Source organism: Bombus fervidus, chromosome 2, assembly GCF_041682495.2.
Source record: "Bombus fervidus isolate BK054 chromosome 2, iyBomFerv1, whole genome shotgun sequence".
In the NCBI taxonomy this organism is placed as follows: domain Eukaryota; kingdom Metazoa; phylum Arthropoda; class Insecta; order Hymenoptera; family Apidae; genus Bombus; species Bombus fervidus.
In genome coordinates, this window is record NC_091518.1 from 4,934,261 (window position 1) to 4,955,035 (window position 20,775).

The 20,775-nt window shown below is 48.0% G+C and overlaps 2 protein-coding genes across 3 annotated transcripts in view; both read left to right on the forward strand.

Annotated features, from left to right (window-relative positions):
• Wus (TM2 and DnaJ domain-containing protein wurst) overlaps positions 1-20,775 on the forward strand; it is a 261,802-nt gene that overhangs the window by 217,011 nt on the left and 24,016 nt on the right. The gene's annotated exons all lie outside the window — the stretch shown is intronic.
• The window catches only part of LOC139992388 (protein bric-a-brac 2), a 171,151-nt gene that overhangs the window by 143,454 nt on the left and 6,922 nt on the right, over positions 1-20,775 (forward strand). For both annotated transcript variants that reach the window (XM_072013183.1, XM_072013191.1), the window contains 4 exons: positions 13,977-14,034; positions 19,041-19,218; positions 20,108-20,193; positions 20,354-20,593. In XM_072013183.1, coding sequence (XP_071869284.1) covers positions 13,977-14,034; positions 19,041-19,218; positions 20,108-20,193; positions 20,354-20,593 — 562 coding nt within the window. The remainder of the gene's footprint in view (positions 1-13,976; positions 14,035-19,040; positions 19,219-20,107; positions 20,194-20,353; positions 20,594-20,775) is intronic.

Below are 20,775 nucleotides of genomic sequence, written 5' to 3' on the forward strand. Positions count from 1 at the left end.
CTCGGTCGGCCTCTGCTCGCTTTCCTCGCTCTCCCCTCGGGCCTTGCCTCACCCTTCGCTACGAAGCCTCCTGCTGCAGCTGCCTCCGCGCTCCTACCCAGCCACCCCCGTACCCGCGCCCGCGCCCTCTATATAATGTACGGAGCGCGAGCGAGATGAATGGCAAGACGGCGACGAATATTTCATGAGACGCATTAATATTGCAACGTCTCATCTCACGGATGTATCGAGGTAACATAATGCTCCGCTATAGATAGCTCCTTATTAAACCACGACGCCGCCGCGTTGAGCAACCTTGCGACTATACGGTTCGCTGGAAAATCCCGCCTTTCCGCCAGCCTCTCGTCCGTGTCGCGCGATATGTCTGCTGGTTTGCCTGGCGTTGCCGACCGCCAGGCGATTTCCAACGAATCCATTCCGAAACAGCGGTCTGTTTCGTTGAAAAACACAGCCAGACGACGCGACGGTGAAACCGTAGTAGGACGGGCGATCGCGATTCGACGACGCGTCCAACTACTCGTCCGGTCATCCTGACGGATTATCGGCGTAGCTAGAAGCAGCGCGCGCGGCCAAATTCGCCTGCAAACTATTGTTTTGCGTCCGTATCGGCGAACGGGGCGACCGAACTTTGCCATTAGCGCGCACCCCGTGTCCCGAGGTAAAATCCAGCCGCGTAATGTATTACCCGCGGAAATAGATTATTGGGAACGTTATCAAAGTTATAAACATTCCTTGCCGTTAATATCACCATCTACCGACATACTGCAACCACCGACGGGCCTCTCGCTATTAATAGCCGTTTTTCTTTCTCTCATCGTTGCTCCCTTTTCCCTCTTCTCTCTGAATCCTCTGAAGCCCGCAGATGCTCGCCGCGAACCACCGCTAGGTATAGACTCGCACGTGATAGATGCCGAGTCTGTCTTACCTTTCTTGCGGCCTGCAAAATATATGGAGGATCATCCATCAGCCGTCTCGGTGAAACTGCGAAAAAAAACAAGGAAAAGAAAAGAAGAACGATTTTGCCGTTGCCGCCGACGCCGACGCCGCCACCTCCAGCGCGTCTACCAGCGCGATACCATCACCGACACGATCACCGACACGATCACCGACACCGTTGCTCGGCCTGCGTCTAATGCCATCGAATTAATTACCGACTCTCGCGCTGCCAAAGGCCAAAACGAAATCGAACCGTTCCACCACGCTCCTTGCACGCTCTTTGCTCCCCATTCGTTTCGACGATCTTCGATGCTGGGCGTGTCATTGTCGGACGTGGACGACCGACGTATCGCGTGGCGGATGGAAATCGCGAACAGGAAACGGGATCGAAAGAAATCGACGAAAACGGAGGAGGTCGGCAAGAGCAACGGGAACGAAACGACAGGAAGAGAGGGAAAAGTAGTGGGAGGGCAGGGTAAGAGAGGAACGCGATATAAAGTGCAATCAAACATCGATCGCGCGATGCGGAGACCTCTTTCCTCTTGGTAGCTACCTACGTGCGTATCGAATGCATACCATGGGGTTGCATCGCGCATGCATGCGAGGTCCTGTGTTTGTGTTTCGAGGGGAAACGTTACTACCCCCGGCAAGCGACCAAGGAATCGATAGCCCGCGTAACCGAGGCACAGGCACGTACGAATAATGCTCGAGCCTATCCTCTAACCGCTAAGTCGATCGAAACCGTTTCGCTGTCCGAATCTGGCTCGCTTCTTCCGCCAACTCGCCCACCCAACTCGTTCAACTAGGAAAAGCGGTTCCACTTTCCTTCGCTACACCTTTCTTACGCCTCTGCACGCCCAGTGAAAACCAATTTCCACGCGTTTTCTACGCTTTATCCTGCACGCGCCACTATCCTCCAAGGGATAAGCCACAAACTCGTGACCGATAGTCGTTGTTTGCTGATCAGTGTGGTTGGAACGATATCGAGCTATCGGACGATTGGTATAGCGCGTCTCGATTACGTGTCCATAGCCAGGTGAAAAGTATGAAAAGCGCCAGGCAAAGATGGAAAATCGGCATCTTTATCGGAGGAGAAAAGGCAGAGCGGTGTGGTGGATGGTCGTGCAAAGAAATTTGATTTGCGTGACTGAAAACGAGCTCGCGATGCGGTCAAAGCGGGCCGCGATCAAATCGAATCCAGTGGAATCGAATCGAATCGGATCGAATAGGTTGGAGTCGAACTGTTGGCAGGAGAAGAGCGCCGCGCGCTCCTTTTCTCCAAGGGATGGTATCATCGAGTGCTCTTCGAGGACGATTGGAACGTCGATGGAGCGGGATAAGCGAATCGGGTTTGAATACCGTGCCAGTGATGCGGCACCGATTGGTATCACCGGGAAACGACAACGCGCGGTCGGGAAAAATCCTACTCTCCCCCGTTTTGTTCCCCAAGGGCTCGAGAGTTAATCGCGTTATTTCCGATGACTTGGCGCGATCTAGAGGAAAAAAGCACGCGACCAGAGACATCGTCGCCGCGTCACTGATGCGCACCGCTCTCTGCCCTTTCTTTTCTTCGTTTCATGCTTTTTCTTTCGCAATTTTTCTCGGCACGCGTCACGCCATTTCCGATACGTTTTTCCCTTCTATCGTTCCTTTCCTTTTTCTCTTCTTGTCACGGACAGTCGCGCTTCGCTTCGCTTCACGTCGGTACAGGCGAGTGTGCGTTTCCCTTTGCGCCACAGTTCTCCCTTTAACGAACGAAAATCGGTGGAAACGCTGAGAGCACGATGCGTATCGGTTGTACCGAAGAGAATTCGAAAATAGGCGCGTAATTATGCGGGCTTATAGAATTCGAGATCGATCGTGCGCCCAGCCGTGGAATATGACGGTTGGGCTCGAGGCACGCGGTAAGAGAAGCATAGAAGATTCATAAGGATGGAATTACGTTGCCTCCACGGTGACTTTTGTTCTCGACTCTTTAATCGCGGTACTCGCTCCACTAAAAAATATATAAAGCTACTCGCCAGAGGGCAACGTCCTCGTCCACTGATGAATTTAGAAATCCACCCCTCGCGCCCGCTACCCTTTTTCGCCACCCTCCACCCATCGCCCTTTCCGATCCCACTCGTTCGTACAACAGATGCGTCCGTCTCGCCGAAATGAATAATGAATCGACGGTTTTGCGAATCTACGCACAAAACCACGCTCCCAATTACCGAGAAACGCTCGTCCTTTCTTCTTTTCTACGTCTTCGTTTACTTCGCCTCTTTCGCATATCTTCAACAACGAACAAACCTATCGTTTTCGAATGACAATTTGTCGTCTCGACGAACGAGACGAATCCGCGACGTCTCTAAACTTCCTACAATCGACTGCGAATGTAAAGCTTCGTCGCGATGAAATTCAATCGCCGTTGACGCCGGCGACGACGGTTACTTGGCCCGAGAACGAGGTTAGAATAATTTCTACGAACGAATTAGTTTTTGTCGAATTAATCGGCCGGATTAATGCAATCGAGTGGCACCGGAATCGATTTGGATTGAATCGAGTCGGTACCCCGCATTAAATTAAATCGTTCGAACGATATTACCGGGGCGTCGCGGTTTTAATCGGCTCGAATTAGAATCGGGCACGTTAATTGGCTGGGAATTCGCGGGCCGCGACCGAAACTTGCGAACAAGGACGTCGCGATCTTACGCGTTTTCCACGCGTTTGTCGTTTTTCTCGTCTTCGATATTCGCCTCCTTCTCGTTAACAACGTTTCAACCTGCTAACTGCACTGCCTGTTAAATTACGTTTTTTTTACGCCACCTTTTTTCCGAAATGTAAAAAATATTTCCTCGCTTTCGACAGCGATTTCACGTTGCACATATTGCCATTGCCGCCGCATGGCGGTGGTCAGTGAACCTAAACAAGAGAAAAAAAACTTGGGAAAGAAAGGATGGCAAAAAGCTGTGTGTCGATCAGCACACCGCACAGCCATTTCGATCGATTTCCAAACGAACGGAATAATCTACATCGTCGCGACACGGTTATACAACTTGCGAGCAGAATGGAGTTTCAAATTTTCATAAACAATACTGCTAGTCGCTCAGCCGTCTATTTCGATGCGTCATCAATTGTGGTAGTACGGTACGTAATATACAGGATAAAGGGTTACAATGCAATTACAACATAGCACGATACGATCTGATTCGCGGCACTCGAGAAACTGAGGGAGACGTGCCCGCGTACACAGGCACATAGAAGTAGGATAATTTATAAAACAGTCGTCTCAGCGATATGTTTGTGTAAATAAAAAAACAGATCTCGTCTGTGACCCGTTCGCTGACCAACCAAGTATCGACTAATCGCGACGAATGGAAAAAAAGTTGCAGCAGACGTGTATATTCAACCGAGTCGTTTACTCGCTTCGATATGTCCTTTCTTTTCTTTCTATCGCGCAACTTTCGCCGAAGAAACGAAACCCAAGGAGATTACCAACCACGCGATAAGTAAATTTGTGCTGCTTTAAGATGTTTAAAGTAACAGGCGGCGGATTCGTTCTCGATATCCGTGGGAAAAAGTCCGACTATAGACACGGAACAAAGCGAACGGTCGACCGAGCGAAGCTATAAAAAAAAGGGCCAGCCATCGAGACGACATATAACGTGGATTTTCGAAAGGATCGTCAAAGTTTTTTGTGCTCGAGTCTGTAACGCGTCGATCCGATTAAAATCGGTTAGGATATTTGAAATGTTGAAACGGTTATGACACGATTGGCGAGGATCGAGCCGGCTATGCCCGAAATAGACGCGAACGTTATTGTTGAGTTTAGTGAAACCGGAGTTTAAATATCTACCGGATGTTTGGCGTGTATATCACTTCGTAAATTTAAAGTTTACGGTCGTTCGCGCCGCTACGCCGTTCTCGCTTCTTCTCCCCTCCTTCTCCCCTCCCTTTCCCCCGTTCCGCTTCTCGATCCTTCTCAACCTTCCTATCGTCTCTATGGGTCTTCTCGTTCTCTCTGCTCGTGCTTTTTTTTCCCTTCTCCCTCTTTGCTTTCTCTTTCTTAACGTAGCGCGGCTTGCCCGATACGCGGAACCGAGCGTATTATTTCTTCTTTCCCGCCTTTGTTTTTCTTGCGTTACGAGCGTAACCCTCCATTGTGTCCTCGATTTTCTCTCTCTCTCTCTCTCTTTTATTTATCTTAATTATCGTTGGAACCGTCTACGATTCCCGGATTCTTCGGCCTTGCCTCGTTCCATCAGTGTCCCGAGTCGATCAGATGCTGCCGCCGTTGCTCGTTCGTGCTCTCTCGGCCGGTTTTCACGTTCCCCTCGGTTTCCGCTCGAAGAAGAACGTTCTGCTTTTTGAGCGTCTTTCGGAGCATGATCGTCGCCGAGTGACGCGACGCCGCCTCGGTAGGTTCTCGCGTTAGCGGAGCACCGCTCTTTACATCCACCCGTTTCCTTTCTTTCTATTTCTTTCGCCTTTGTTCCCTTTGTTTCCGCTCCTTACCGCCGTATTTTCATACTACACACTTAGTTTACGAGTACTTTCTCCTCGTTCTTCGCCATTTATCCGTTTCCGTATCGCTGTTTGCGCAGATTCGTCCGACCGGCTGTCCGAGCCGACGAAATAAATTCGTTCGCTCGTTCGTTCGCTGTCCCTGCGCTGTGTACTTTTCGTCGCAGACAGAGAGAAACAGAGGGAGGGTGCACACTTCCAACCGGAAGCAAGAAAATTTGCGAAATTTACGAGCATCGCCAGGCATCGGTTAATCCCCGATAGGTGTAGAGAGGAGCCAGCCGGCGTAGCGACAGAGCAGCTTTCGCGGCTCGTAAAGTATCGTTTAGATGTCGCGAGGTACACGTGCGGATTTCGAGAGCACCCGTTGTGCAGGATTTCAGACCGGCTCCGCCAATGGCAAATCTTGTACTATACAAACCCTGGTATATCTATGTGGAAGGTACACGACTCTAATACATAGTTCAGTACTCTATCTACATACGTGCGAGCTAACATCGCGCTAACTCCGTTCTCTGGCCAGCTCGACCTACCTTTCCTCCCCCTGCCGCCCCCTTCTCCATCTATCTCTATCTCTCTTTCTCTACGTTTCTCCTTTTCTGCTGCCTCCGGTCTAGCTGCCTACCGCCGCTCTCGCTCCTTTCTCTTCGCCATTCTACTCTACTCCGATCTACTCCGCTTTGCACTGTTTCACATCCCCCTTGCCATCGTCGCCGGTACACGTTTCTATCCCTATTCCTAACGGCACAGCATCGAACGCACCCCGATCCGGCTGAAGAGAGGTAGCTTCATCGCAACACGCGTGATTGCGTGCCTATACGCCTACACGCGTGTACACCGCTACGCATACACGGAGCCGTGAGTCGACGGCGATTGCAGCACGTGCGCGTGCTCGTTCGCCGACCACCGACGTTGCTTGCAGCTCAGCACGGCTCGCCACATTATTCAACGCATAATCCATTCCTTATATATTAACACTTTACCGACCGATAGCCAATTAATAGGTTTTTTTGTCGCCGATGCTTACCGACCGATAGCCTATTAATCGGCTTTTTGTTGCCGACAATCTTTCTCATTATTTGAGCAGTAATTTGTTATTTAGTACTAAGGTACCTTGTACAGTTGCGTTGCTTTGTAAGCTCCCGTAGTTTTATTCCAATTTAAAAAACTTACTGTTCGCGATGAACGAAAAGAATGGTATTGGAGAGTCTAAATCGTAAGTCTAATCTAAAAGTATACTGTTGAACCGCTAGCGGTCGGTAAAGTGTTAAAGGCCGAGAACGATCTATCGCGAGATTGCCGAACGAGCTGCGCCGCGGACGAAATTAGCCGAAATGCTGGCGGCCGATCTTTCCCACTTTCGGCGTTTCTTTCGCGTGTGCTGCATCAGCGAACGCCGACAATCAGTGGAAACGGTAACGCGGCGTTTCTCGCGAACCGCGCGATCCGCCAGGCCACTCAACCTCCTTACGATAATATACACAGGAAACGTATTTAAACGGCTAGATTCAGACGTTATGTTTGGCTGGCGAGAAGTCAAGAACACCGTTCAGTCGGAAATAAAGGTAGCCGGTTACGTTGTGCACGTTCGAACGCCAACGCGTCACCGGTGATTCCCTCGACGGCTAACCGACACTGCGAGGCATTTAACGTACGACAGGATTCCACAGCGTTCTGTAATCTTGTTCCCGCTGATGAAAAGCATCGGGGTAGATCGATCGACGTCGAATCGGAATAATAAGTCGAGTCGATGAGAGGAACTGGATACGCGGCGGATCGGGGGACAAACGATTTGGAGAAAGTTGGCGTTAAATTCGTAGTACGGTGGCGGGAGAAGAATGGAAGCGAGTGGTGTTTCGCTGGATGGCAACATATTTTGCCGCGTCCACGCGACTATTCGAGAGGATTTATCGGAACGGTCAGTTCCATCGACCGTCGCCCGTACGTGACTACCTGTAGAGTCTGGCTGGAAATAAAACGGAACGACGAAAAAGCAGTGACCGGCAAAGAGCGCAAGAGACTCGTGAAAACGAGTAAAACGGCTGGCAGGGTTGGCACAGAGAAGAGAAGTGGGAGAGAGAGGGACGGAGGAACGTTTGCTCGTTGAACGACGACTGTCCACGGGTCGAACACAAATAAAGCCACTCGCTAAAAAGCGTCGTTCCGATCGAACTGGACGATTCGTTGAGCGATAATGACGAGTCAATGCGTCAACAGGACTCCATCCATCCTCCTGGCCTTCTCTTCGCCGACCTAGTCGCTTCGATTGCCTCTGTAAATTGTAAACAATTCCAACTACGCGCTCAACCTCTCTGCCGCCCGTCCCTCGTTGGAAAGCGAACCTGATCTCCTCCCTCGTCTGTCCCTGCCATCCCCGCGTCGTTCCCACTTTTGACGATCCGAAGAAAGCGAAACTTACCGATCTTTCACGAAGCGCAACTCTGAAACAGAAAGACGGACAGTCGACGCGCGTTTCTCGCGTTTCCGTGTAATTCGACGCCACGCGCAACGATTCCGATGTTTTTCGCGTATCCGACCTGCCAGATGAATAAAATACGCGTTGTTTGCGTTCGGTTACGCACGACCGGCGACAGAGAGGGAAACTTAAGCGCGACAACCGGCTGACTATCGGTGGAATAGTTTGCGCGCGATATCGCTGAATAAAATATCAGCGCGTGCGTGCGAAAGAGGTGGAGAGGCTCGTGTGTCCTAGATTACACGCGCGTGGTGCCTACGTGCGCGCAGATTCACAGGTGCCGCGTGTTTTCGCGCGAGCCGCAACGCGTTTCCACGACAATCAACGCGCGTGCTCCACTCCCTCTCCTTCTTTTCCTCTTTATCTCGTCGTCCCGTGCCGCTGTTCCAGCGCTCGCTCGCACCGTACCGGCACGTGCGTTTTGCCGGATATCTCGCCACGAACGCAGCGCATAGCCAACAACAATTACAGGTGAAATTGTATTTTTCTTTAGGATCCGTGCGAAATTGATGTCACGGGTAACGCAAGCGCGATAATCGAATAGCGACGAAAGAGAGAAAAAGGGAGAGAGGATCGAAGGATGGTTCTTGAACGTGCAGTCTGTACGCCGATTCCCCTTCGTTCCCTCGCTACCCTTTTCTCCCGATCTCGGCGTGTTCCTCCTCAGGCGGCGTTCCCTCTTCCGACGTTAATTTAGACGAATTTCATTAGAACAAACGAACTTTGCTAATCCGCGCTAATCTGATTAGAAATTTGCCGTGGCGCGGTGCATTCTGCCGCGTGAAACTCCAGCCGGTCGACGGCAGCCTCGACGACGTCAACGGCGTCGGTGGGGCGCCTGTAGAGCGTCTGTGGCACCGGTGAAGGAGAGAACGAGCCTGCTCACCGAGTAGTCTTCGTCCTCGTCCTCGTCCTCGTCCCTTCGCATTCACTCAAATCCCCGTGCATACATTCACTCTTTCTCTCTCTCTCTCTTTCATACTCTCTCATCAGGTCTCCCCTCGCGTCCTTCCGACGCCTATTCATTTCGCGCACGCCTATATCCTTGCCCGGCAAATATTTGCAGGAATTAGCAACGATAGACGACTAGCTGGCAAATCCCTCGCGTTGCAGGGTTCACAGGATTTTCCGCGAGGATGTCCGGAAAACCGTAAATTCGAAGCCTTTCTTAATTAGGCCGCCGTCGCTCGTCCGCGTCTATTCTCACTTTTGTTTATCATTGTCCCCTTGGATTTAGGGCATCCATCTTCCGTCAAGCCAAGTCGGCGCTCGTAAGCGCTGCTAAACGCGTGGAAACCGAGGTGACGCCTCGCGATCCTGAGCATCACGTCGCGAGCATTCGACCAGACCATTTCACCGAAAGTCCATTGCATTTCTAAAAATGAAATCTTTTTTCAAGTTCTTCAAGAACAGCGACGCGATTCGTAACGGATCGGCCGTACACGCGTCGGAAGCTTCGACGCTTGTGTAACATCAACCACATCTCAGTCCGCATTGGGGACCAGGCCGCGCTTTGGAACCCATGGACTGATGACGGAAATAAAGATGTGGCGGCACTCGGTGACAATGTATGTCACCGAAGGGAAGTGCCCAATGAACCCTCAATATCCCAACGGTCCTTTCGCCGAATCGAAAACGCCTAACAAACGCGTGGATAGTGGGGATATTGAGGGATGATAAAGAAAAAGAATCAGATTCCGCCGAAAGTAGTTGTAAGAGCTTCAGTCTTGAAAAGCCGCGTCTGGAGTTCAGAAGTGAATTGTAGTTAGTGTAAACCAAGTGCTAAGAAATAAATTCTCTCTTTTTTTTTATTTTCACCTTCGATGTCTTTTTTTTATTTTACGTGACGTTAGTCAAAAGACATCGAAGGTGAAAATAAAAAAAAGAGAGAATTTATTTGCTAACACCTTGATTACACTACTAACAGTTTACAAAGCCATATTAAAACCTGTTTGGACCTATGGGATCCAACTATGGGGAACAGCGAGCAACTCCAACATAGAAAAACTCTAAGATCCTTAGTACATCGCCACCTTAAGATACCCACAGTCAAAGAAGAAATAACCAAGTTCAAAAACAGATATAATATAAGAGTTAACAGCCACCAAAACCCATTAGTCACCTAATTACTCAGATCCGCAGACTAAAAGGGAAATACCCCTTAGATTGAAGCATTAGATTCAACTAGAATCAAACATACTATAAACTTTTATAATCCAAGTTACAGTACCACGCCAAATAAATTTACTTAAAATTCTGTATGAGAAAACACTGCCGCGTGCTCTCCCTTGCCGTCTAGTTTTGAAGTGTCCCGGTCGTGACATTAGCGACGCGTAGCCGGTTGCAACGTTCAAGAGCTTAAACCTTCTAGAAGAAAGCTATCCCTTGGAAGCTTCGTTTCAGACGTCGCGCAGGATTTTCTTTCCGAACCTGTAGATTGTTGCAACGCACGTTGCGAACAAGCTTCATCCTGGCGTTCGAACGGACGTAACAAGACGAGTCTCGAGCAGAGATTCTTTCCGCTGAAGAAGGTCGGCTCGGTGTTACGAGTGAAACGAGACGAGCAGAAGAGAGGAAGAGAAAAGGTCGGAAGAATGCGAGGAGCAATTTTCTCGTTAATGCAGCGGTCGAGCGTGCGGTACGACGTGTCGCGTGCACCGCGACGTGCATTCTTGAAGGCGCAGCCCGCGACAGCCGCACGAGACGATGAAAAATGCACGCATGACAGGATGCGGCGTGTGTGCATTAGTGTGCAATGGACTTGTTCCCGTGGTAAACCCGATTTCCCTGTCGCACCGATACACGTTTTGTGGTTTCGTCGAGACGCGTGCAGGCCCGGCTGTCCTCTTCTTTATTACCAAACCGCTGGATATCGTTTCGCCAGCAAATCTTCAAATTATTTATCCGCCACTATCCCGTATCGAGACACGATAGATTTACGTGTTAGAGTATCGTCTAGTCGGGTTTCGTTGTAACGCTCCTATCGCTTTGAATAAATTAGACACCGTCATCTTGCAGCAACGTTGAACGAATCGTAGGCCTTATCTTCTCGTTCAAGGTTACGAGTCGCTACCCAGCCGCACCTACCGCTATTATAAGCATTATTATTATTATTATTGTGCCGACTGTTTCGTCTCGACACAATGTCTCTCCGGAGATCGGATTTGAACTCTTAATAGAACCTACTTTATCTTCCCTTTTGTCGTCTCGTTACGTTATTATACCGTTGTTATTTCCGCTTTCATTGTGTCAGTTCGCAGCGGAACGCGCAAACGTACCAACGAAAATTCGTTTTCTCCAAGGTAAACACGCGGCGAATAGTTCGAAGGAATCCTCGTTGTCTCGGAAAAGAGCAGGTTTATCGCCGGCTAAAGTTTAGAGTCTCACTCTCGTCGGTAGCATTCTCGCGGCGTTACAGCGATAGCCACATTGGACGCAGAAAGAGAGAGAGAAAGGACAGTGGAGTTGCGAGTTTGATAGAGGCGCGTATCAAACGAGGAGCGAAGCCCTTCGACCCTTAAAAATTCATTTGGAAAGTCAGCCGAGTGGTATGGCTCCTGCAAGTGATTCGGTATATGAGAAGTCCGGCGTCGGTAGGCCGCGCCGTCCGATCTCTCGGTATTGCGGAAATCGCGGACCGAAACTTTTCAAATGAGCCAACTTTGCGTGTGTCTTGCGCTTTTGCCGCGTCTCGCAACCCCTTTATAGAGACCCGGAAAAACTCGCATATTAGTAAAGTTGTCGACAGAGACGCGGGCTTCGTTTCTACGGAACCCGTTCGCTCCCTCTGTCTCCGCCCAGCATCTTCCGACCTCGTCTGACTTTTTCCACCGGCCGCCTCCACGCGTTAACCCTTTTGCATTCCTTCGCAAACCTTGCGATCTGTAATTATTTCGTTCGGTGACTCTTTACGTTCGAGGCGGCCACCAGCTATACACATTGAATTAAACGGATCGCAATATTCCCGAGCAACTGTCATAAAAGGGGGATTTTTGATGTACCGTTAAGTGACATGAAACAGCTTCGAGTTTGGAGGTTCCTTATGGTTATTGCTGCATCAGATAAAAATTGGGAAGACGTTTTTCCATGTTTCCCGGACCAGTGGGGCGACCACCACCGAACAAGAGTTTTTCTTTGCAACAGCATCGTCACCGGACTCCACCGGTTCATCGACTTTAGAACAATCAACATCTCTTGACCGGGTTTTCAATCATTCAATCATTACGCACCAGCGTAACTATCTTCTTTACAAAGTTGTTGGAAATTTACTAGGATATTTATTTAGGATTATTTACGAGGATATTTACTAGTACAATTATGGTTATGACAGAATTTGACAAGTAACCGTGGTAATTAGATACTCGAGATGTGAATGGCAATGATCTTAGACTGTGGAAGAAATCGCATTCGTCATCCCGTTGACCGTGGATTCGTTGTTGAGTCTAAGTCGAACTCAACTTACTGATCCACGATTCGGCTGTGACTCAACGTACCTGTCCACAGTACAAGTAGAACTTATCTGACTGAATTTCAGTCCAAGTGCAACTGCCCTTATATACTCCTCTCCGTACCTCTCTGTTCCCCTCGGGTCAATCTTTGTTTTCAAGGAGAGCTATTTAATTACTCCATGTCTTTGTTAGGTACACGTCCTTCCCGTGACCGTGCCTACATTCAGCGACCCGTTATGTCACTTCAATACCAAGCCCACTGTCATAAATCTCGGGCAAACATATTAACATATACTCTATGTGTATACTATGCGTAGGACTCGCGATTACTTTAGCAGTTCGCGATTTGCAATTACAAGTTCGACTTTTGGTCAATGCGTTTCGATGCACGATACAAGTTCGGATGATGATTGCCTAAGATGTCGAGAAACTCGGATCAATTATTACTGCTCAAATTCTACTGGCTCATTGGCAGACGCTCCAACTTAAACATGCAGAGTAAAATAATGCTATACAAAGCCATATTAAAACCTGTTTGGACCTATGGGGAACAGCGAGCAACTCCAACATAGAAAAACTCTAAGATCCTTAGTACATCGCCACCTTAAGATACCCACCGTCAAAGAAGAAATAACCAAATTCAGAAACAGATATAATATAAGAGTTAACAATCACCAAAACCCATTAGTCACCCAATTACTCAGATCCGCAGACTAAAAAGACAATACCCTTTAGATTGAAGCATTAGATTCAAACATACTATAAACTCTTATAATCCAAGTTACAGTACCACGCCAAAAATTTACTTAAAATTCTGTAAGAGAATTGATGGTAAATAATCTACTAAATAAAAAAAAAAAATTATTACTGCTAATTACCAACTATTGACTCGGACAGGCGTCTAACGACTGACTTTCCGTCACGATGACGCTGCAGAGGAAAACTATGACGCGTTGTGTCTAAGGATACGAGATCATCGGATTCGTCGAGGAAAGTCTTCATTCGGAAAGTGAGGGAAATGGACGTTGCTGTTGATTGGTTAATTTCTGAGGATGCTAACTGCCCTTGAGAGAAAGTTGCTAGCGGAAAGCATCGTTCGTGAGAAAAGCAGATTTCCTGTATCTTCCCGTAGTAGGTGATTTAGGGACTGTTAAGACAAAGACTATTTGTTCTTTTGAAGAACCTTAGCTAAATAAATCCTAAGATTTATAGCGGGTGCTTAGCCTAGCTGAAAATATTCCGCGAGGATGTATCGACATCTGGCAATCATCTTGTCCGAAGAATAGGGTCTTTGTGTAGCGAGCCACGGGACAGAAACCGTTGAAAAGTTTACTGTCGAGTGCCTCTACATATCTTTGAATTGTTAATCAAGTGTTGTACTAATTAAACCACTTCTATTATCCCAACCGAAATAGGGGGTCGATCATTTCGTGGCGTCGATTGTCTAATCGTAACGGGAATTTACCATTTACGCGCTTCCTCGCGATCGCGTCTCTCCGCGAATGGTCGAAAAACGGTAATCGTAGTCGCTGGTTTGCGAAACGCGATCGAAATATCGAGATCGAAAGATGGCTTAAAAATTCTAACGCGATATGTTTCTTCTGTTTCAGGCCAAGTTGTTGGAGTCGTCCCACGCTTGGCTCGGAGCCTCCACGTCCAGTATAGCAGGTAAGTTGTTCGCCACATTCCACGTCTACCTAATCCGCTCGCTGTCTCGACAGCACATTTCAGGAAACTAGAACGTAACTGCACGTCGAACCGATCGTTCCTCGAGATTCTCTACGAAAACGTACATAGAAAGAAATGGTGCGCGCGGTGACGTTTTGCCGCGAGTTTCCATATTCTCGCGATCGCGGTCCCTCCCCTTTGCCGACTTGATCATCTTTGTCCTCGGTCGATGGTCGACGAACGAAACGGTGAGGATGCCGATAACAACGGAAATGGACTTGGACGAAGTGGCGAGAAGACGAGGGAGGAAAGAAACGGAAGTGGAAAAAGCGGAGAATTACGGTGGGAGACGGCGCGGCTCGAAGAAATCGGGAATACGTCGGTGAAGGAGAACGCCCAACGAAAGTATAGACGAAGGAATGGGCGCGAAGTATAGCAGTGAATGAGAATACGAGGAGGAGGGTAGAGGACGAAGGAGAAGGGTGATAGCGGTGGAAGAAAAAGGCTGTGTCGTTATCTTGGCAATAATAAAGCGCAAGAATCCGCGTTACTTTAATATATTATAGAAAGCAATTTAGATAGAGGAGCAAGGGGACAGCCGTTAATGGCACCAATAACGTACTCGCGATTTGCAGCCAGTTCTCCCACTTGTGTGCTACGTATCCCTTCACCGAACTGTGTCTGGTAAAATCTTCTTCTCTCGCGAATCAACGCGTCCATAGCTCGGTTCATCGACGGTTACCGACGCGCATTCGGATCCTCCGTTTTTATTTCTACCTAATCTCTTCGTTTATGTGCTTCTCGTCTTTTTAGTAGTATCGTTGGTAAGTTTCGCGCGATATCAACGATGTTGCAACGGAACGTTTTATGCGCTCGCCATTAGTATCTTCCAATGATTTCACAGCCGACACAGCAGACGATTCCCGTTGCTTTTACAAGCATATTTCATGCCGGTTCTTTTTCTCGGTACTCGTTCCGATTTTTCTCTGCTTTCGTAGAAGGTGTGGTGGAACGGTGGCATTCGCGAAACGTCCGCCGCGATTAAACGTTTTATCGGCGATTCGTGCCGCGTCTCATCGTTTCGCCGCTTTGTCTCCGTTTCTTTTCCACCCGTCGCGCGCCACTGTTGTTCGCGGGTCGCGCGCGCGATAAATCTTCACATCTTCCGCCGAAATGTTCTCGCAATTCACGGAAATTCTCAGAAAAAGGATCACGTGGCCGACGAATAATGCGCAAACGGAGCAAAGAGAGACGACAAAGGAATGCAAGACACGGCGATGCTTGTGTAGGGGTGGGAATAGGGGATCGAGAAAGGGGCAAGTTTGGATGGTTTTTGCGGGAAAGTGTAGCAGCGAAAAAAAAAAAAACGAAAAATATAACGATGTATCGAGTCCGACGGCCAGCTACCTCCAAGATCGTTCGATCTGGGATAGGTGCAGCCACAGGGTATCACGAAAAAAGTCGAAATCCCTGACTATTTTCTAGCTGACTATTCCACCCTGCTGAAGCTGAAGGCGCCCACGTGGACGCGGCACGATCTCCAGGAAGCGATCGAGGCTGTGGTTACTCAGAAGATGCGCTTCACCCAGGCGTCTACGAAATACGGAATACCGAAAGGCACATTGTACGACAACATCCTGGGAAAGACGAAGAGAATGATGGTCCTGGAGGAAGCGGGTCTGAACTCGAGCGAGGAAACGGCCGTGCTCGAATTCTGCTGCGACATCAGCGTCAGTCCGTACAATCGTCGGACGAAAAAGTCGCTGAACGCGATCCTCAACTTCGTGGAAAAGCTGAGGCGAAAACGCGACCCTAACTTTGTGTTTAACGGTCTCTCTGGTTTCCGTTGGTGGTGGGCTTTCTGTAAAAAGCATTCGATAGTATCGCTTTACTTCAACGACGAGAACGAAAACGATCAGTAAACGATAATCCGTCTTCCTCGAAACAGCGTGCTGCTTTCTGCGTCTATGTCTCGCCATTGCGAGCAACGCGAACCGTGCAAGCCTTGTAAAACTGTGCCTTTTTTCCCCGAAAGTCGACTTTTCGCACGTTACGCTCGAACGTAATCGCTGGGAACGCAGACGACAGACGATGTTAGAATACTCCGCAATGTTTGTTTCGAATAACGAAACAGCGACTCCTATCGCGTTCCGCGATTCCCCTTCGATCGATATTTTTCACATTCCATACGCATTCCATTTCTGGTTCGCGAACCAAATTCTTTCCAAGCCTGGCGTTCTCGAACTGACGCGTATCCTTTACAATGGGACCATAATAAGTGATAGGAATTAATGATAACGGTAACGTTTAGAACGTAGCAAGAGCAATAATAATATATTGCGTTATCGCGGCTAACGATTGTTCCAGCGATAATCCAGTGCCTTCTGCACCACGTCTTCCAATCCGTGTAGTTTAACGAATTCGATTCTTATTTTTAGTCGCTGCGACTCGAGCCTCGTCGTCACGAATATCGGATAGATCGATAAAAACGTCGAGTCGTTAATCCTAGAAATCGCAAGATGTTTCTACGAATATCTTGCTCGACCGTAATATCAACGAATTTATTATCGTTGAAAGTACGTAAAAGTTACGTAAAAGTTATTTTATTAAACTTGCTTGTAAATGATAGACTCTTGGTGGGAACGTTTAATCAAATTTCTTGCGATCATTCCATTCGTAAAGACAGGAAAGTTGGTCGTTACGATTTGTTAAGAACGTTTGTTACGACGAAATTGCGTCAGGCTATCGTAGAGGTTTCGTTCGGTGCAAAACCATGACCATGACGTCGGCATCGCTTCTGTTCTACGTTCCATCGATCGGAATTTCATTCCGGTCGTTTTAATTTCCAGATGGTTTCTTTGGTGTTTCGAAAAAAACGACTATGACGTCGAATCGTTTGCTTTTTTCTTTCCTTTTTTTTTTCTTTTTTTTTAACAATTAGTAACTATAGCATGGTGTTTGCAGTGGAACACCTGCTAATAATACAAAGCAAACATTTGGGATGCCGATGTGAGTGGCATAGCGGCTATGGTCCGACGGAACTTTTATAACAGCTTGATATTTGCTTAGTACGAATTTGCTTAGCGTTGGAAGCGAGCAACTTTGCTCGAGCACAGACTCGCACCTGTCTCGTCGTCGATTGTTTTATACATTGAAAATCGTTCGAATTTGTTAACCGCGCTGCTAAGGTATTCTGACGCGATTAGCGAACGTTGCGCAATAAATGCGGTTCGATGACATTTAGCCTGCGTTATATATTTTTGTATGCAAAAAAATTGCTAGAATACGAAAAATACTGCAATTCGAGAACGTTGCAACCTTATGCCCGACGGGCAACTTGTGTTTTCACGTTCTAAATATGCTTTCGAAACTATCGCGCGTGCGTTAAGAAAGTTAAAGATATTTTCGAAAAAGATGTTGGAAATTCTCAAACCGCTGTGTACTCGACCGGCATTCGCCGTAATTAGCGAATAAGCGACACTTTCCAGCGCAACGTAACACGAGACACATCCTTTTAACGTTTATCGCGGAACGCCCGGTCAGCCCGTGGCTCCGTTGGTAAATATACTCGTCGCGCTAATTTTCCACCTGGTGTTCGTGCATCGTTTCGCTTTAATTACGACGGAAATAGCGTTAAATCGATCTCGGCCGATTACTTTTGTAACCGTAGCACGGACCCATCGTCCGATCCTCGTAGAATACTCGTCGCGAATAGAAGCGCGTTTCTCTCGACGACCGACGAGATTTCAAGGAAAAACCGTGGCTCGTATTATCCGCGTTGAAGAATTAGCGCTACGACGATGTTCGTTTCATTTTCCCTTTCTACGTTTTGCGTCTGTTACCTAACGTTAATTAATTTTTTGTTAACGTTAACGCGATTCACGACCGGCGTCGTCTCTTCGTTACGAACGATCGGAACTCGGCGATTCGGAAAATCGATGAAAATCGATTTGCATAGGAAAATCGCATAATCGCGGTTAACATTAGGTTACTCGTTGTTCACCGATCTCGCCGCATCTTTTGAAAACGAAGCCGGACGACTCGCGGTCTGGATCGGACACGCGTGCGCGTGTACCGAGGCGCGCACGCGCGCCTTCCTTTCCAATTAATTGTATTAATCGTCAAATTGGAGGATGCTCAATTAAACCCAATAAGTTAACTATTAAATAATCGTTGCGAATTGAGGCCAACCGTTCGTGGCGTAGCCGGTATTCGAGTCGTATGGTACTCGCGCGCTCCAAGGCAAACGGTTGCGAGCCTGCGATTAACGTTTAACGTTAAGGAAAAAATATTTTCTATCGACGATCGAGCTTGTTTCGTTAAGAACTTTTTCTTTCTTTCTTTCTCTCTCTCTTTCTTTCTTTCTTTCTTTCTTTCTTTCTTTTTTATTCTATAACGATTGTACGCCAACGATAATACAATCGATACGATTAACGTACACGACACGCAGCGTTTATTCCCCGTTCCCACTTTTCCCCGCCCGCAACTTGCCTTTCAATACTTTGTTCGCAGGTACGCTTCGCCCAAGCAGCTACAAAGGAACCTAACTACACGATACTCGCACCTTCGCTCGACTTACCTACGTCTGGTTATTTACCCTATTTATATGTCGTACGCTTGCATCGTTTCGTCGAATTCGAATCGTCGCATTCGAAACGATTCGATTCAATTCGATTCTTTCGATGCATTTGCATTGGTTCACGCGAATCGACGAGCGTCCGTTTACACGCTCGCGTGACAGCGAATCAGCTTTTCGATCGATCGATCGATCGATCGCATTAACGAAACCGATGCGTCGCAACGACGCAACGAAAATGTATAAAAGTAAAAATAGAAGAGAGAGAGAGAGAGAGAGAGATGGATCGAAAGGTTGATCTCGCGATGTTAAAATTCACCCATCTTCTTCCTTTACACGCGTCTTCCTTCGACCAATGAAAATCCCGACACTTACTAATGCCATGCTTTTTCTGTTTTCTCTTTTTCCACGGGGGGCGTAAACTAAACAGACAGCTACCAGTATCAGCTGCAATCGATGTGGCAGAAATGCTGGAATACCAATCAGAGCCTGGTGCACAATCTGCGCTTTCGAGAACGCGGCCCGCTCAAATCCTGGCGACCAGAAACCATGGCGGAGGCGATCTTCAGCGTGCTGAAAGAAGGATTGTCCTTGAGTCAAGCAGCAAGGTAACTATATGCATATCAAGTTTTCATTGGTTGCGAGTTCGCGAAATTTCGTTCACGGTCGTTCGTTTTCTCCTTCCGTCTGGCCATCACCGAAACCAAATTTCTCGCGTTAACCAAATAAAGAAAGGCGTCGCGTCGCTGCTCAACCAGATGGGTGGTCCGAATTACATCTGCATCAGACGTTCGCCCCGTTCGCGGAAAGTGGCGAGAAGAATTTCATTATCAGGCGGATATTCGTGGCGCGACGGGACAAATTAAACTAAGAAAGTTCATCGGACCGTTCTAACGAAACGCCGAATTTTTAATGAGATTTTCGATAAACTCGATTACACGGGCTGCGATTATCGCGGTTGGTTTCGCGAGGGCCATCGATGATATCGCTTGCTTTTAATCGTTCGAGACAAAAAGTATCGGTTTACCGATTTTTCCAGATGATGTTTTGCCAATGGTTAAGCGAAATTAATTTACAAAGGTTACAATTTGTTTCGTCGCAACTGAACAATCCGCGGCGAAAGTTTCGAGCGATTCGGTGGAAATGATTTAGTTGCGAGAATCGCGGTACACCGAACGATAACCTGCGTCGGATGTAAATGGGTTAAAGCAGAGAGAAAACAATTGGCTGTTGGGTTCGGCGAGCGATCAACTTAAGAACTTTTACAGCTTAGTCGTAAAACGCGCGTATCGCACGCGCGTAATAACGCGTAGTCGTTAAAGGCTGTTTCCCTTTGTGCGAACATGTGCTGCCCGATCGAGCAACGTTTCGCGGAACGAGCCCGATAATCTTTACGAGAATCGATCGATTTCGTCGTGCTGCCGCTTTCAGCTACAAACATTCTCTCGATCCAACAGCTCTTCTCATTCTCACACGCTTTCTGATACTTTGTTGCAGGAAATACGACATCCCATACCCGACCTTCGTATTGTACGCGAACCGAGTGCACAATATGCTGGGTCCGAGCGCTGATGGAGGAGCCGGTGAGTATTAATCGGATACTCTAAGATTCTTTACGCGCCAAGGCGAAACTACTCGTCTAAATTTTTGAAAATCAGCGTAACTAGAGTTCGCAATGAAGCAGACGTTGCAAGGAAATACCGAAACATTGGCATACCATTTGTTTGTTTTTTGCCTGGTCAGATCTTCGTCCGAAAGGCAGAGGCAGACCGCAAAGGATTCTGTTGGGTGTTTGGCCCGACGAGCACATTCGCGGTGTGATTCGAGCCGTGGTGTTCCGCGATGGACACTCGCCGCACATGGTGAAGGAAGAGCCGACTTCGATGTATCCGAGTTTGGCAAATTACGCGGCTTGCAACGGTCCCGAAGGCGCGGTCAGCCCCGGAGCGGCAGCCGCGGCCGCGGTTGCTGCGGTCGCTCAAGGTAACGATAGACTACCATATATATGTATTAGGTTGTTCGAAAAGTTTCTTTCGTTTCACGAGGTTTTTCGTTTTATATTATTCTGTCGAATTACGTACAATCGATTTTGTTCTGCTGAGATAAACAACGCGACATTTCACAGACTTAGTTTCACGTTTGTACGAAGGTGGATTGTTGTAAAA